This window comes from Odontomachus brunneus, unplaced genomic scaffold, assembly GCF_010583005.1.
Source record: "Odontomachus brunneus isolate Ranch 3 - 2012 unplaced genomic scaffold, Obru_v1 Obru_scaffold_006, whole genome shotgun sequence".
NCBI lineage: Eukaryota > Metazoa > Arthropoda > Insecta > Hymenoptera > Formicidae > Odontomachus > Odontomachus brunneus.
The window spans coordinates 119,693-136,173 of NW_022639456.1; the positions used below are offsets into that span (position 1 = coordinate 119,693).

The 16,481-nt window shown below is 43.9% G+C and overlaps 1 protein-coding gene across 1 annotated transcript; it reads left to right on the forward strand.

Annotated features, from left to right (window-relative positions):
• The first annotated feature begins 3,591 nt into the window (after positions 1-3,591).
• On the forward strand, positions 3,592-12,330 carry LOC116852859 (Krueppel homolog 1-like). The gene is made up of 2 exons (XM_032833605.1): positions 3,592-3,952; positions 6,068-12,330. Exon 2 carries the CDS (start codon positions 6,081-6,083, stop codon positions 7,851-7,853), a length of 1,773 nt encoding a protein of 590 aa, XP_032689496.1. The 5' UTR covers positions 3,592-3,952; positions 6,068-6,080; the 3' UTR covers positions 7,854-12,330.
• Positions 12,331-16,481: the final 4,151 nt, after the last annotated feature.

The window sequence follows — 16,481 nt, forward strand, 5'->3', positions numbered from 1 at the left end:
CACACACACACACACACACACACACACACACACACACACACACACACACACACACACACACACGAGATCAAGCATGAGGAATTAGCGGTACACACGTTAACGAGATAACATTGTCATTATCAGGAATTAAAAAAACACTCGTTTCATTAATAATTCTCTTTTTTTCTCTCTTTCTTACGACTCTGTTGTCAGCTATTAGATTGAACCTTGAACTCGAACATTGTACTGTTTGTCGTCGCAGTGATGCTCATACGTGCTATATTCGTTATTCGCTTATACCGTTTATATGTTGTTTATAGGCTGTAGCACACAGAGCATATAAAACGCGTGCACGAAAGAAATCCACACAACCACCGATTAACCGGACGGCTAATGGATACGCTTGCATCAACGCCGGTCGTTACGGCACCGCGCGCGCGTATCCTTAGATAACATAAACAACACGGTCGCGCGCATTAAAAATTGTTACGGGCATGTCGCAGGAAGCACATCGTTTCATAATGAAGCACAATGTTGCGACAAATTCTTTCTCGCGCGATCGTAATCGCAGCTCGCGATGCATATTTACGTTGCACTATCGCAATTATTCATAACATTGTAACGTACGTACAGGAACTTGCACGCGCAGCTCGTTCGTTACGCATTCGGTCGCGTCCGCATTCAAGGCTGCGAGCCTAACGAAAAGGCAGAACGGTCGTGTTATCTAATAAATACCGATGAGATACTACGCGCGAGCCATGCGTACCCGCTTTCAGACGATCAAAGAGAGTCGTTCGTGTATCAAAGTGTTACGTCAGTCCAACTCGTTGCGTATCGTCATGACCACTGTAAATCACAAGAGTCACGACACTAAAGTTGGCTTGGAGTTTATGCTGTTATTTCAACTGTTGCACTTGCATACTGACTCGCTACCACGTGACGTCACGTGACGATGATGAAAATTGCAGTAATTTATGATCTTTACGTACATGTGATTAGAGATACTACTTCACCTTATTCGTATAAAACATCCTAGAATATATCTTTAAAACGTGACGCAGGTTGGATCGTTCAAGTACGACGTGGCGCGGTGAAAGCTACCAAAGAGAAAAAAGAATTTCCTCCGGATATCTCGAAATACGTTTCGTTACGCTCGATACAATTCACGAGATATCATCTAATTCCATGTAGCTAGTCGTTGCTATGAATTTGACACTCTCTCAAATCTGTTGTTTATCCTAAATTTCATCACCTAGCCAGAGTCCGTCCTTGAACTTTATCGCTACCTCGACATTCAATCGTTGAGGGAGAAAGGTCGTTATCAAATCATATGGCGCTTATAAGCGAAGATCAAAAAAGTCTCGGATGATGTCCCGGAGTCTGACAGGTATTTCCTCACGTATAAAAGCACAAAGGCTTTTTTCGCTCGAAAGTTTCTCGGGAAGAAAAAAACGAGAACAAAGAATTCAATCAGGCTTGTGCTTCTTCGCTCGCTTGACCAACATGTAACGCGAGTGTATAGTCCTTTCTCCGACTCTCTCGCCACTCCGGCACACCCCTTCTTCGATAAATTGTAGCCGACCACGTGGATTATGGCGCTATCCGACGTCCTCGCGAAGGAAGAGGAACAAGGCAGAGAGCGCGGTGAAAGCGAAAGACAAACGCGCGACTCCTACCAGTCGTTACGCACGCACGCACGCATACACGCGCGCAGCCGTCAATGACGAGGCGCGTACGATGCAGGAACGTCGCCGACGAGTTTCATGCCACGTGCACTGTTTTCGCTGTGTAACTTCTGAGTTAACGAGCTATCTCTTTAGAAATTTCCGAATGTAACTAAGAAGCGAGACGGCACTCACCAGAGAGACACTCTGTTTAACGTAAAGGAACCGTCCATTTCTTTTGACTTTTGGTCAATCCTTGTTTGATGAATGTTGATGAATCTAAACAAACGGACGACGCACACGTGGCTTTATCTATGAATCATACGTTTGAAATGTCAACGGCAAAGATAAGATAAGCGGTTAACTCGTATCACGAGCCACAACTTTAACGAGATTGTCGCACAGTGGATCTTACGATCAAATATAATTATACAATAAGAAAAACATTTCGGAAATTGCGTACGTACGTCTGAGCGTTTCGATTTCGGCAACTCTTGTCTGAACATGTCCGTCTTTCTTTCTTTTCTTATAGATATCGAATATGTAGAATACTAATGAGAAGAAACAATCTGTGTGAATTCTGACAGAGTCAGAATGAAGGTTAGGGTTATAGGAACGCTTGATGCAGCACTGGTCGGTAGGGTGAGATTCGCGGGATCGCGTACATGTAACAGTGAATCCGTGAGTACGCGCGTGCGAAAGCTCCGCAGGTCACCGCGTCCTTTACACCCTCCCTCCCTCCCTCCCTCTCTCTTGCTTCCTCTTTCCGGCATCCTTTGTCCCTTTCGCCGTCACCGCTCTTCGATCTCACGCACCCTCTTTCTCCTCTTTCTTTCCCTCTATCTCGCCCACAGTGGCGTATCGCGCGCGGCATACTCCGATATATAGCATCGGAACATTTCGTAAAACTTGATGAGAGTGCCGCCTGATCATGACAAAGTGCGTGTCTCCTCTCCCAAATTTCCAAGAAACGTCCAATTTCTTGCAGAAAATTTACATGTTCAATTGACGTTCGAGACACGCATGTGACGCATTGTTGCTTCGCAATCAATTCCGACGTCTGAGAGGGAGTTATATATACGTTATATATACGCACGACAGTAACACGATAGCTGTCTAACGATATTATTCGCCGATTAATTAACGGGCGAGCTTATCTCCTAAGTTTGGGAGAAATTTTACAGCCCGTGAAGAGCATGGATCAACAGCGAATCATTGATAAACGCTGTTATTGAATAAGCGGCGATATTTTATTACGCGTGATAAATGTGCCATCGGTTGGACTTGATCTGGAGAAAAACATAATCGTAACATGATCGGTATAGCAATAATAAGAAATTTGTCCCTGTGATACTATCGTCCTAACCTTTTATTTTTTGTTGTCTTTACCCCGTTCGTATGAAGTCGGAATTTGTGAAAATGCAAACACACTGTTAAAAATACTCGAGATATGGATGACGTTGACCACAGCTGTCAAGCCAGTTTCTACGTTTGCACATTACCGCTGTAGGAAACAATCTTGTAGATGTCGAGCGAGATCGGCAATCGACGTCGAGATATTAGCTGCGCAAGGCCTGTGTATAGCCTCTCTAGCGTCGAGCGTCAGCTACGTCCCTGCGCCATCTCGCGATCGTCGTCCGCCACCCTTACTCTCCCCCTTTGCTGCCGGCGAATTGTACGCGCGAGCACGAGCGCGACTGCTGGGAAACCACTCCGGCAGCCTCCACGTGCTGCGAACGGCACTCGGCCGTCGCGAAATTCTAGGTCGCCGCCGTCGGTTCGCGGACGAGCGCATGGCGAAGAGAGAAGAGAAGAGGTGAGGTGGAGTGAGGTACGGTCGGCCGCTGGCTGGTGGGACGTGAAGGGAGAAGGTAGGGGGTTTCGCGGTGGCGCGTAGAGGGGGAACGATCGCGCGCTCGTGCGTGCGCGCCTCGGTCGTGATCGCTCAACGCGCTCGAGGAGGTAAACATTGTACAGTACGATTGGCTGGCCCCGAGGCGGCGGGTTCTTCGGTTTTCCTTTCTGGCTTTCTATCGAGAAGATGATGATGATGAAGAAGAACAAGTAGCAGTAGTAGTGGAAGAATTACGAGAGGAAGACGAAGCAGAAGAAGAGGATCTTTTTATTTGCAAGTTGTCGCGCGATCGTGCCAACGACGCTGTCTTTCGCCCGCGAATTATCACAAAACTGACTCGAATCTATTACCGCCACCGTAATCTCGTGGATGTCGCCGACGAGGCGAAGAACAGTGATAATAACGAGCGTCTGGATTTCGTTGGATTGTGCCAAAGTGTAACGTGGCCGTGCAGGTGGGTGTTTATTACTTGTTCTTTCTCTCCGTCGAGACACTTAACCTCCCCCCCTCTCTCTCTCTCTCTCTCTCTCTCTCCCTCCCCCCCGCCCTCCTCTCTCCCCTATCCATTTTCTTTCATTTTTTTATTGCTACCGATTCGCGCGTTAATCTGGCGTGATTCTTGTGAGATTTTGTTGATCCTTCTGTTCTTAATTTAACCAATTTTTGTTAATATATATCTCTTTTATAAATCTTCCTATTCTACCATATATTATGCATTAAACCATATGTATTAAACCATACAACAAGTACAATAAGTGAACCTCCGTATGATTCTCGTCTTTTCTTAGCTCAGTATTTCATTAATAAATTGCACGAGATGAAATGTTTTTTTATATTGTCTGCCGCTTTGAATTTAGGTTTCACACAATAACAACGGATTACGTTCTACCTACTTACCGCGAAAATGCGTCGAACAAGACGAGAGATACAACGTTCGATTAATGTGATTGTGTTTCGAAATGAACCTACTGACAACGAATTGAAATCGCATATTTGATATCTGACTTTTGTTTCGCATTTTTCGTCACGCGCGGCTTGTTCGCAAATATATCTACAAATAGAAAGTTGTAAAAGTTTCGTAATCTTCAAAATTGTTTATTTATTTGACGGGAACGAGGGGGGGAGGGAGAGAGATTATTTCTCATGGTCTAATCTACCGAGAAATAATTGTAATTTATTAAAATTTTGTATACACAAAGTGACGAGATGACACAAGGATTTATGTAAAACACACGACCAAACGTCGTTGCGCGCGGATTATTCGAGCTGAAAAGGTAGAAGAAAGGAGAGAAAGGGGCATAGAGAGGCAGAGGCGCGCGGTTTCATCGTAAAATCGGCCGAAAGTGTCTTCCGGGCGAGAGCGCCGGCGATTCGGCTGTAGGGCGAGATTTCCCCTCGGCAGCGGGGACGTTTCCGTGGATCAATACGATTTTTGCGTATCCCACTGCGTAGCAATACTCTCTGTTTGTCTATCTCTCTCTCTCCCTCCCTCCACCCTCTCTCTCTCTCTCTTTCTCTCCCTCTCTTGTAGGACGCCGATTAAAGCGGAGCTCGGTCAAGAAGAAGGCGGTTCCGTTGTAGCAAAGTGGAGGAGGCGGATAAGGAGATGAAAGAGGAGGCGGAGGATTTTTGCGAAGCGGGGGGGAGAGAACGGAGGGAAGAAAGAGCGTGTCGTACGCCGTTTAACGCCGGACGTATATCGCCACAGCGCGCTTTCGTGATGTAACTCGACGTCCTTACTGCGCGCCGAGTTGGACGAGGTCGGTGATCGCTATAAAAAAATGCGACTCGTACACGTGGAGGCGGTCGGAGGGTTTCGGCCGGTTCGGCTTGGCGCGGCGCGAAAGAGGCGCGCGTTGCGAACTGCGTGTTGGCGGGTGGGTGGGGAAGCGGAAAGGAGGGGCGCGGTGCACTGTGCCGCCGACCGCACCCGCAGCCTCCAGGCGCGTGCAGACAACGCTGAGCGGGGCGCGTATATTGCGCACGTATGTATCGCTCGTGCGATTTGGCTAATCTAAACGATATGAATATTCCGTCCGCTTGTTTACTTGTATCCTGTGTTTTCATTATCTCGTGATTACTTAACTTGAATAGATTTAGATAGTTTAACATTTGCTCGCGTTGTATCGGCGCGTATTGTAGGAATAGGCGTACGATAATATGCTTTCGACGCGCAGTTTTTACATCTCTAATGAGGAGGAAGTAAGCTATGATTTGGAAAATGTAACAATTTTTTATTCACTGATACTCGCGAACAGCGAGTAACAACCTCTGATAAACCATCGTCGACTGTTTTGCATATTTATTGCTACTTTAACGGTCGGTACGGTGTGTTTAGATTTCGTAATAAGATTCGCGTAAGCTTGGATGCAATCAATTACGCGCGTGGATTCGCGATTCCTCGATTCAAGAAGAGAGCTTCGCTCATCGGTCTTTCGTCTCATCGATCTCGCGGTATCAAAGCGTGCGAGCGCACGCTATGGATCTTCCTAACGTGCATTACGAAATGACTCACTATGTGATGAGTGCGATTTGACTAACCAGGCTCCTCCTGACATCTCTGTTACAGCATCCTGTGTTCGATGTTGGCCTACTATCAGACAGAACCCATGCCGAATCCAGCGACGATGTCGGTGCCGAGTGGCATGGTTGCCGCCGCCGGCGGCGGCGACGGCGGCTGTCTGGACGAGGTAAAGCCGGTCAAGAATCTGGTGTGCAGTCCAGATCTCACGATATTTGCCGCACCAAACTGCAGTGGTGCGGAAATCGGCTCGGCTAGCCCGACGACGATGACGTCAACAACAACGGCGGCAGCGACTACGACGATAACGACAGCAGACGGCAGCGGCAAGTACCAATGTCTGCTCTGTCAGAAGAGCTTCCCGCAAAAGAGCATGTACCAGAGTCACCTACGGTCCCACGGTAAGGATGGCGACGGTCCTTACCGCTGCAACATCTGCGGCAAGACGTTCGCGGTGCCAGCGCGGCTTACCCGCCACTATCGCACCCATACCGGCGAGAAGCCGTACCAATGCGAATACTGCAGCAAGTCGTTCTCGGTGAAGGAGAATCTGAGCGTGCACCGGCGTATCCACACGAAGGAACGGCCATACAAGTGCGACGTGTGCGGCCGCGCGTTCGAGCACAGCGGCAAACTGCACCGTCACATGCGTATCCACACCGGCGAGCGACCGCACAAGTGCACCGTGTGCTCCAAGACGTTCATACAGAGCGGCCAGCTGGTGATACATATGCGCACGCACACAGGCGAGAAGCCGTATGTGTGTAAGTCATGCAAGAAGGGCTTCACCTGCTCCAAACAGTTGAAGGTCCATACGCGCACCCACACCGGTGAGAAACCCTACACCTGCGACATCTGCCGCAAGGCTTTCGGCTACAACCACGTGCTCAAGCTGCACCAGGTGTCACACTACGGCGAGAAGGTGTACAAATGCACGATCTGCAACGAGACCTTCGGCTCCAAGAAGACGATGGAGCTGCACATCAAGAAACATCCGGACTCGGCGGCAGTAGTCACTGTCGCAGCCGCGGTAACGGTAGCCGCTGACACTGCAGCAGCGGCTGTAGCAGCAACAGCGACTGCTGCCGGTGGCTCGCTTATCGAACCGGACATCGAAATCTCCCGGGGCGGCCTTGGCAGCGCGGTCGCGAGTCCAGCTCTACCCAGCGCCACCGACGACAAGGAGAATCTGAAGACTGAAGACATCTATCTCGAGTCGAGCGCGTACGCAGTTCAGCGAGATTTCACCTACTACCTGTACCCCGGCAGCAGGGAGCAGCAGTATGCGACGCAGCAGTCGGCGGCGGTGCCGACGGCGGTGCCGCCGGTGGTGCCGCCGGTGGTGAGCTCGGAACCGGTGATGACCGAGATCGACGAGAAGCGCTTCCAAGCGACCGTAAGAGTGAGCTCCCCTCACATATTGGAGCCGCCTCACATGTTTTTCTTCCCTGAGCCGACATACACCGGCTTTGGTCTGGCCGCTGTGGACGGCAACGTTGATCTCGACGCCGACTGCTCGTCCTTGTTGAATTTGCCTGGTAACGATGCGCGTCGTAGAGTGGAAGCCGCGCTGGAAGCCGTCGAAGTGGAACACCAGCGAGAGTACGGTGGCATCAAAGTTGACCCGCTACTCACACCACCGAGCAGCAATCCCGAGAGTCCAGCGTCGTCACCCGATCCCTTGGACCTGGCGATACCTTCGCGAGAGACGCTGATTCTGCCGCCCAGGAAGCGCAGCAAGATGATCCTGCAATCCATGGAGAGCGAGAGAAGCGGTCTTATCGCGGCCGTGCAGAGACAGAGCTCCGTCATCCAGTTCGCACGAGCCTCATAGTGAACGTACGCGCACAAGTACGCGCGGGCGAAGCGTCGCGAAGGCTCCCGAAAGCTCCGCGAGTCGTTCGGTGCGATGACGCCGAGCCAGCCTGGAGAAAGAAAAGTCGGAGCAAGCTTGGGAATGTTGACGCGTTGGAGATGTTGTTCTAAAATATTTACGACGCGAATTGTAGCGACGGTCATCTTGGAACTCATCAGCCACTCGGATTCGGAAAACGCCTCTGGTAAATGAAATCGGACAGCGGAGAGGACAGCTTATTATACGTATCTCTCTTGGGCGAAGCCTCAACATAAACGTACAGGCGAGTGTATATTGTTGCTCATCCGACGTCTAATATCCATTCACAAACCACGCTCTCGAGCTGTCGAGGAGAAGCTGATCGCGTGCTGGTCAAACGTGAGATCGCGTTCGTTACTTAATGGTAATTAATAGTAATTAAGGCAGTCTCTGGCAGGCACTGCACGCATATTTTCCACGTAACAGCCCACGGGCGACAACACTCTCGCGGCCATATCCTCGATCTTGTTCGATCGCTCTCTGCGAGGCTTTAACCTTACGTATATGTCGGGAGTGTACATGCGCGGAGATGACGCGAGAGACTGGAGGGACTTTCTTGACCGCGAGGGGGGAGGGGCGGTTCGCTGATCGCTAGCATGCCCAGTCTTTTTTAGCTGATGTACCCTACGATTATCAAATCGATAAAAGAACATAATTCTGTGAAATCACATTTTCGAAATTAAAAGAATTAGAAAAACTGGGACAGGTAGAAATCCAAGAGATAAACTACGGCATCTCTTCAACTTGTACTTGTTCAGAAGGTGAAGACCTCTTTTTGTGGTGAAGCCAAAACACATTTGTTATAAATATAAATTTTACATGTATGTATGTATAAAAAATATTTTGTTACGGAGATTTTTATCATTTTTATGTTCCGACAGATGAAATTTTTAGCAAAAAAGATAAATGGCAAGTTTTTTATGTTTCTTCAACATTGTAGCGATTCACTTACGTCTTGTCTCGTAAATACTTGAGATACCATGGCTTCTAACGTTCCACTTAATAAGCAGGGAAAGGTTGTGCGAGCTTCGACAACTGTGAATCATTCCAACGAGATAAAAATCATCAATTGTATACACTTGTGACACTCAACTACGGGTGCGTAAATTTACTCTACGACAGTTGTTGCCAACAATCGGGCAACAATTGCAAATATAAATGCATTTATTCGGCCAGTTTTTACCGCTAGCTACAAAACTGCCCCAATACCGCGGTCAATGATCGACCAGCGTACTACGCAATAATTTACCAATATGTCGTATATAATTGCATAAGAAGTTAGAAGATGATAGAAGAAGAGAAAACTCGGCCATCGAATTATAGGTTCGTCGTTCACAACATTGAGACCCGGAATGATAATTCGCGTGTTCTTGCGTGTATTACCTCATCGCCGCACGTGCGCCAGGACGTGGGCCACGACGGCGAGTCGTACTCCCCGCGTCGTTTATCTTTCCTTCGAGTAATTTATATGACCCGCTTTTGGGACTAACTTTTGACGTGTCGTGTATGTCCTGTGTAATTGTATAATTCCATGCCGAAAGATCGACTCGCGTCGACCATGTTGGATGTGCTCGTGAAAGTCGAAAGAACATCCAATTAATCACTTGCCAGCCTTAAAAAAAAAGAAAGAAACAAACTGACGGTAGTCTACCTCGTTAGCGTCACAGTCCGGTCGCCTGAAGTCCCAGTGGCTATCGTTCGTTGCCATCACAGTCGAGTGCTTTTATCAGCAAAGTGAATGAATTTTCCGTACGGTAATTTACGGGGACTGAATTGTTAGTCGGACATCCCTTGGTTTCAAAGGATGTCCTTTGGCCAATTTGTCCTTAATGTTGTATTTCCGGTACAGTGACACGCGCTCGTCGACCTTAACTTACGGATGTATTCGTGCGATGTTATAATTCATCCTAGAATAGAAAGATCTAAGAGAAAATACAAGCTTTCAAAAAATCTTAAGAAACTTTATCGAGAATTCATTTTGTCATAAGAATTGACACCGTGTTCGAAACAAACGCATTTTCGCGTTTGTTCTCATTATTATCGCGTTCGGTCAAGCTCGTATTTCCGTGTATATGTAATTGAAAAATTATGGCTCGCTCAACGATGACGTCACTGGGCTCTCCCATGTATCAAACGTTTATCCGGACGGGCGAATTTTATCCGTCGACAATTCATCAAGAAATTTAGATAAATTTTCAAGGACTCTGTGTGTGTGTGGTATGTGTGTGTGTGTGTGTGTGTGTATGTGTGTGTATGTGTGTGGACGAGTTTTGCCAACGTTAACTGTAACCGCGTAATTTACTTCAGTTCTACGTCCCTCTGCCAGTTTTCGAAAGAGACTCAATTAAAGCTAAGGTCAAAGTTAAAAATTTGGCGAAGCTGTTCGTGAGTCCTTGATATCTGCGGATTTTCCTCCCGAAAGGCCATAATGTCTCACGCGCTTTCGATTATATAGTATAATATATAGTATATTATATAGTATAATATATACATATATTTATATGTAAATATTATATGTATATTATACACACACATACACTATATAGACGGCTTGCGTATAACGTGCGAAACCAAGACAAATCGAATCGACGATACGAGGAAGGATATCTGTCCTTAACGATATCGTCGGAATTGTTTATCGCTTTTGTGAGAATTGAAAATCGATCGTTATTTAGTACGTGGAAATTAGTGTGTAATTATTAATCGGCGTAGCCAGACGATACCGCTGCGGAACTACAAAAAAAAAAGAAGGATTACAGTTTGCATGGGAAAGAGAGCGAACAAAGGGAAAGAAAAGTGCACCAAACAATTTGATATCTCTGTGATAAGAACTCCATAGTACCAGAGTATTGAGCGGAGCCGAGCCCACTGCCAGTACAAGCGTATATGTGCACATGCATGCTAATGTAATGCGAAATTACACATTGTACAACGATGTGAGGACGATACGTTAACACACGGCGAAACACCGTTTGCTTTAATTCGCTTCGGACTCGACTTTAACATAGCTTTCTCGCTGTCTGAATTTCTCTTTTCTGCGCAAATCCTTGATCCTCGACGTATCTTCATTGTTTTACGCAACTGTCGACAGAACAGAACTGCCTTACTATTCATTCATTGATTATTTTTGTTGACCGAAATGCTCTTTGGTATTTGAAATCACAAACGGTCACCCGAATGAAAATTCATTTTGTGAGTAGGCAAAAGGAGCTTCGCCGTATGACCATCGAAAACATAAGAGAACATTCGCCCGTTCGCGACGCCTGGCTACCATAACATGCGTGTACATATATGCGTTCACCCAAGTTCAATAACAATAACGAGTAGCATATAACTTATATGTATACATTAAGTGCGATTGCCGCGAGGACGCACCGCGCGGCCGACTCTCGTTGCTCGATGCTCGTTGCGCTAAAAACGGATATATGTGCAATTGTAATTTTAAGGTCTCGTTCGGTCTCAGCTCGTGTTGACAAAAGTTTAAAAGAGGTTGTGAGGCACTCTGAAGACGTTCTAATGTTCTCTCAAGTGTCTTCCAAACGTTTCTGAAATTCTTGTGTTTGAATGAGCGTCCTCTTTTATACTATAATTAACATTCGTCGAGAGACAGCAATCGATTTGTCGCACCAACGTAATGTCACGTCGTGACGTAGTATTCGCTCTCGAATCAGATTTGTTTCAAATTGAAAAGAATCTTCGTGAGAGAAGGGGGAGGGGAGGAGGCCGTTAATCAATATATACTCGATTAATTATTGCAGAACTTGGAAAATACCAAATTTCTGATGCAGACGGGAAGCTCAATCGCTATCCTGATTGTAATTGTTATAGCAGACGTAGGCCGCGCGGTGTAATGCAAATCGAGCGTTAATTAAGTATTATATTAACAACAAACGAGAAGGAATAGCGTAACGACGTCACTATTGCTAGTGCATAATGCCTATTATTACAATTATCATTACTATTATTATTATTATTACTATTATATTACACGCGCTACGACTATTTTATTATTATTATACATTATTATTGTCATTATTAATATTAATTATTATTTACTGTTAAGCCATGCATGCCAGCAAGACCGCCTTGCTCCAGCTGGCGTGTGGAACTGATTACACGTAAAAATATCGTTTTTTATAAAGAAAGCAAAAAAGAAAAACAAATCACTACGCATTTCACACACATTTCATCATCGCATCGATAGAATCATTATCCGTTAATTCCTTTCTCGCGAAATCGAACGAGAGAGTGAGAGAGAGAGAAAGAGAGAGAGAATCTTCTTCTCTAATAACCTTAAATAGTACAAGCGATGGCCCTTCTTAATTTTAGAGCGTTGTAAAAGCTGTACGAAGAATTTATTATTGTTTTTGTATTTATAAAATTTAATATAAATGAGAATAAAAACTGAGTTTCCAAATCTTTTTATTTCTTACTGGGCGTGCTCCGACTTTCTATCATCTTTTAATATTTTTACATCATATTTTGATATATTTTTTTTCACGTAGATGATCCATGCAGCACCAAAGTCCGAGATACATCCCAAAGACATCACTGTCTGTGAGATATTTCTGAGATGTATTCAACTTGATGTAACTGAGGTTTATTTTGGACTTTTTTGCTGTATGAAGACATAAACATGTCATCGATGAAGCGATAAGTACAGATATAAATATGAATCAATGTGTTGAGTAAAGTTTGGTCTACAATGTGCTTTTTTTGCTTCCTGTTTCTATCTTTTTCTGATTAAAGTTTTCAAAACTGAAAGTTTAAGTAAGAAAAAGATAAAAAGAAAGAAACAAAGAGCATATTGTAGATCAAATTTAAGAAGTTAAATTTCGGGAATAACATTTGTGAGTCTGTTTGGATATGCACTGTATCTATGCAACGAGATGCAACATCCTTGCGGGCATTAAGCTCACCTACATTCGTTCTGGGAGATTTGATGCATCGTGCCTGCAGTATAGCGTAAGAAGTCGCTCCTCTTCACCTTTTCATAAAATCTTCAGAGGATGTTCTGGGACGTTCTTAGGATGTATGAATGTCCTTAGAACGTCTTTAGAACGTCCTTTGAAGATTTGTACTGTATGGATCTGATCTTTTAGCAACTACACGTTATCTATATGCGCTCAATGAATAGCGCATTCCGAATACTGGGTGCTTTCCAATTGCTTAACACATCTTAATACACACGTACACAAAACCAGTTTATTGGTTACATATTATCTAAAATATCTTGTAAGATAATATGCAACCAATAAACTGTTTTGTATAACATAGTGTACGCAACTGGAAAACACCTACTGTGTTGTATATCCGTTTCTAGTGATTCAGAGTTTCTCTATACATCTATAAACAATATTTGTCCAAGTTATTCAGCATTCAAAAAGATTAACGATCTTGTTTGTACTTACATATCTTCCTTCGTAACCTTTTAATAAAAGAAAAGATCTCGCTAGTGCTCTTATTTAAAGATAAAACATATATGTTCCATGTTTAGCGCTAAAAAGTAACTTTATCGTAATAAGCCAAAACGACGAGTTTTACCGATAACGTTTCTAAACTACACTGTAAGCTTCCATAAGATGAAACTAGATGGCACTTGTGTTTCGAGGATTGTTAAAATACTAAATATAGAATAGAGTCTGAAAATACACACAAAAATCAGGATTTGAAACTAAAACACTTTGAAACTCGTAAAAAAGGATTATGGCCGAATTGGGCCATAATCATGAGTCATGAGCAGGGTTGGGTACGCATAATACCTCACGTTTTATGCGTGAAGTTTTATGTGCAGAAAACTCGAGTAATCTGCGCAGATAACTAAATGAGGTTTTCTACTTCATAAAACTTCTTTTAGAGCTATTTTACAATTGCGTAAGCGTAGTCGTAAATGGTTGTATGTGATTATAACCAATCAGAATAAAGTAATCAGTGAAGTAAACATTATGATTGGTTGAATTTATAACTGTTTTATATATAAGACAAAGCATAAATATTTGTCTATGATCATGAAAAACATGAAATTGTGAATCTAGTTTATCGCTGTTTCCCATTTTTTAATTTTTATATCTACATGTATAAAAGTCGATTCGACTTTTCATTTCGGGCTGGCTAGGTTATTTTAAAAGGCCATCTGTTCGACCATCTGGGCTGCGTTCAGAAACCCTACTCGGCGAGTAGAGTAACATTTAATTAGCCAATCAGGGCAAAAAGAACTAAGATTTATTTATCCTGATTGGTTTATTAAAGTAACTCTACCCATCGAGTAGGGTTTCTGAACATAGCTCTGGGGGTACGTACATGTCCCTAAGTCTTTTTCGAACTACTTATTTTTTGACGAAGTCGTACCGTTTCGGTGATACGCAATATCTCTTTTCAAATCGTGGAGTGGTATTAAGGCAAAGTGCAAGCTGCCTGAAAATATGGCCGGTATTCATAATCGGATCTTATATTTAAGACCGTCTTAAGTTCATCTTGAGATGATATATGGATTATTTCATTGGCTATTGAATATCTGAAAATAAATTTAAGACAGACTTAAATATAAGATCCGATTATGAATACCGGCCTATATATTGAAGGAAGAAAGGTTATTTTAGGTTAGAGTGGGCGCGTCTCAGGGGTTTTCTGCATTTTCTGCATATTCTGCGCGTTTTCTGCTGATAATAGACATTTTATGCATATTATGCGCATATTACTTTCCTATCGCGCATATTACCCATCCCTGGTCATGAGACAGCTCTCTCTCTATATACTTGGCTTTCAGGCTTTACTCGTTAGTCTCGATCTACAATAGATGTAATAAGTTTTAAGTTAAGAAATTGATCAATTATAATCGAATTATAGAAGAATAATCAATCGTGATTGGTCAATTTCTTACGGTTTAAAACTTACTACACTAATGGCTCCTGCACACATGACGCGGTAATGCTTGCCGCGCGGCGGAAGTCCGTGCGACAGCCAATCAATATGTTGTCTTTCCGTAAGAGTTAGAAGATTATTAGGGAAAGCAACATATTGATTGGCTATCGCGCGAACTTCCGCCGCGCGGCAAACATTACCGCGTCCTGTGTGCAGGAGCCATTAAGCCAGCGGCACATGGTGCTTGTTTTCATGCTGGATTGCTTGCTGAATGGAAATACTTTGTTCCGATTGATGTATTTCTGAAGATGGATGGAAATGCACCAATCAAAACAGAAGGTTTGTTCGCGTCGCATGCCCCAATGTGCTCCACACGCTCCAATGCACTCTAATTGGTCATGTCATCACGCGGACCAATCAGAGTACGTTGGAGCGAGTAGGAGTACATTGGGGCATACGACGCGAACAAACCTAGAGTATTTCCATCCAGCAAGCAATCCAGCACGAAAACAAGCACCGTGTGCCGCTGACTTTAATTGTTCCGTTACGCTATTTCTTTCTCCATCTGAACGCTCCCTTATGTCAATTCGCAGCACTCCTTATGGGTGCGTTCGAAAACACTGAAAGTCCACGACGGAAAGTGGCTGTGGTGGATGGGCTTGGTGGGGTTAGTGGAGTTGGTATCGAGAGGAGTTTTCGAACAGCCATGGAAGAATGCTCAATGTGACATACTACATGTGTGTTGTGCCTACATATGTTGTACAAAATGATCGAAAGCGTATTTCGACATTAGCTATAATTGCTTCTCAGCAAAATAATAATAAATTAATAAATTTAGTAATTAATTAATTAATTAATTTAGTAATTATTAATTTATAATTTAGTTATCTGGAAAGTTAATTGATTATATATTTCTCGGTCCGAGAACTCGGATCGATTTCTAGCATCGTGGGCACCAGGCCTAAGGAAATTTATAAACTTATTTATTACTCCTTACCTTTAACATCGTATATATAGACATTTCCCTTGTCATCCTTTTGTATATTTTTTTTAATATCCATGCATAAAATATGACGACCCGGGATGAAATTTTCCATTTTTTTTCACAAATTGTTACTGATTCGTGACTTTTAACGTGCCTCGTATCTCGTAAGAAAATTTCAGAACCTATAAAATACAAAAAGCTTAATAAGCTTTATTTATATTTAAAGACAATATTCTGACAATATACATCACTATAGAAATAAACCTAAACCTGGCTAACCTACACTGCTGTATTTAAATTTTTTATCTTACCGTGATGGCTAATGGTTGTACGAATGTTTCGAAGAACAAAAAACCATAAATAATTTAGTAATTTCATACTGTATTGCACTCTTTGCGCACTCTCCACCATCTCCACCGATTCACACCGCGCAAAAGAGATTGGAGAAAAGTCATACGAGTGGTCCACGGAGTACGGTTTTCGAACGGCCATGGTCGCATGGTCAGTGTGCCCACTAGGGGTTTTCGAACGATCTGAGTGTGACAAAATACACACGGGTGATGTTTTCGAACGCACCCTAAGGGCTGCGTTGAGATTCCACACCCGGGTATATTCTATTACTAGAAGTGCTATAGTATATGTAACATATACTATAATATTTCTAGTAATAGAGTGCACTCAGATGAAGAATTTGAACGCACCCAAGCAGGAGCCAATTTTTA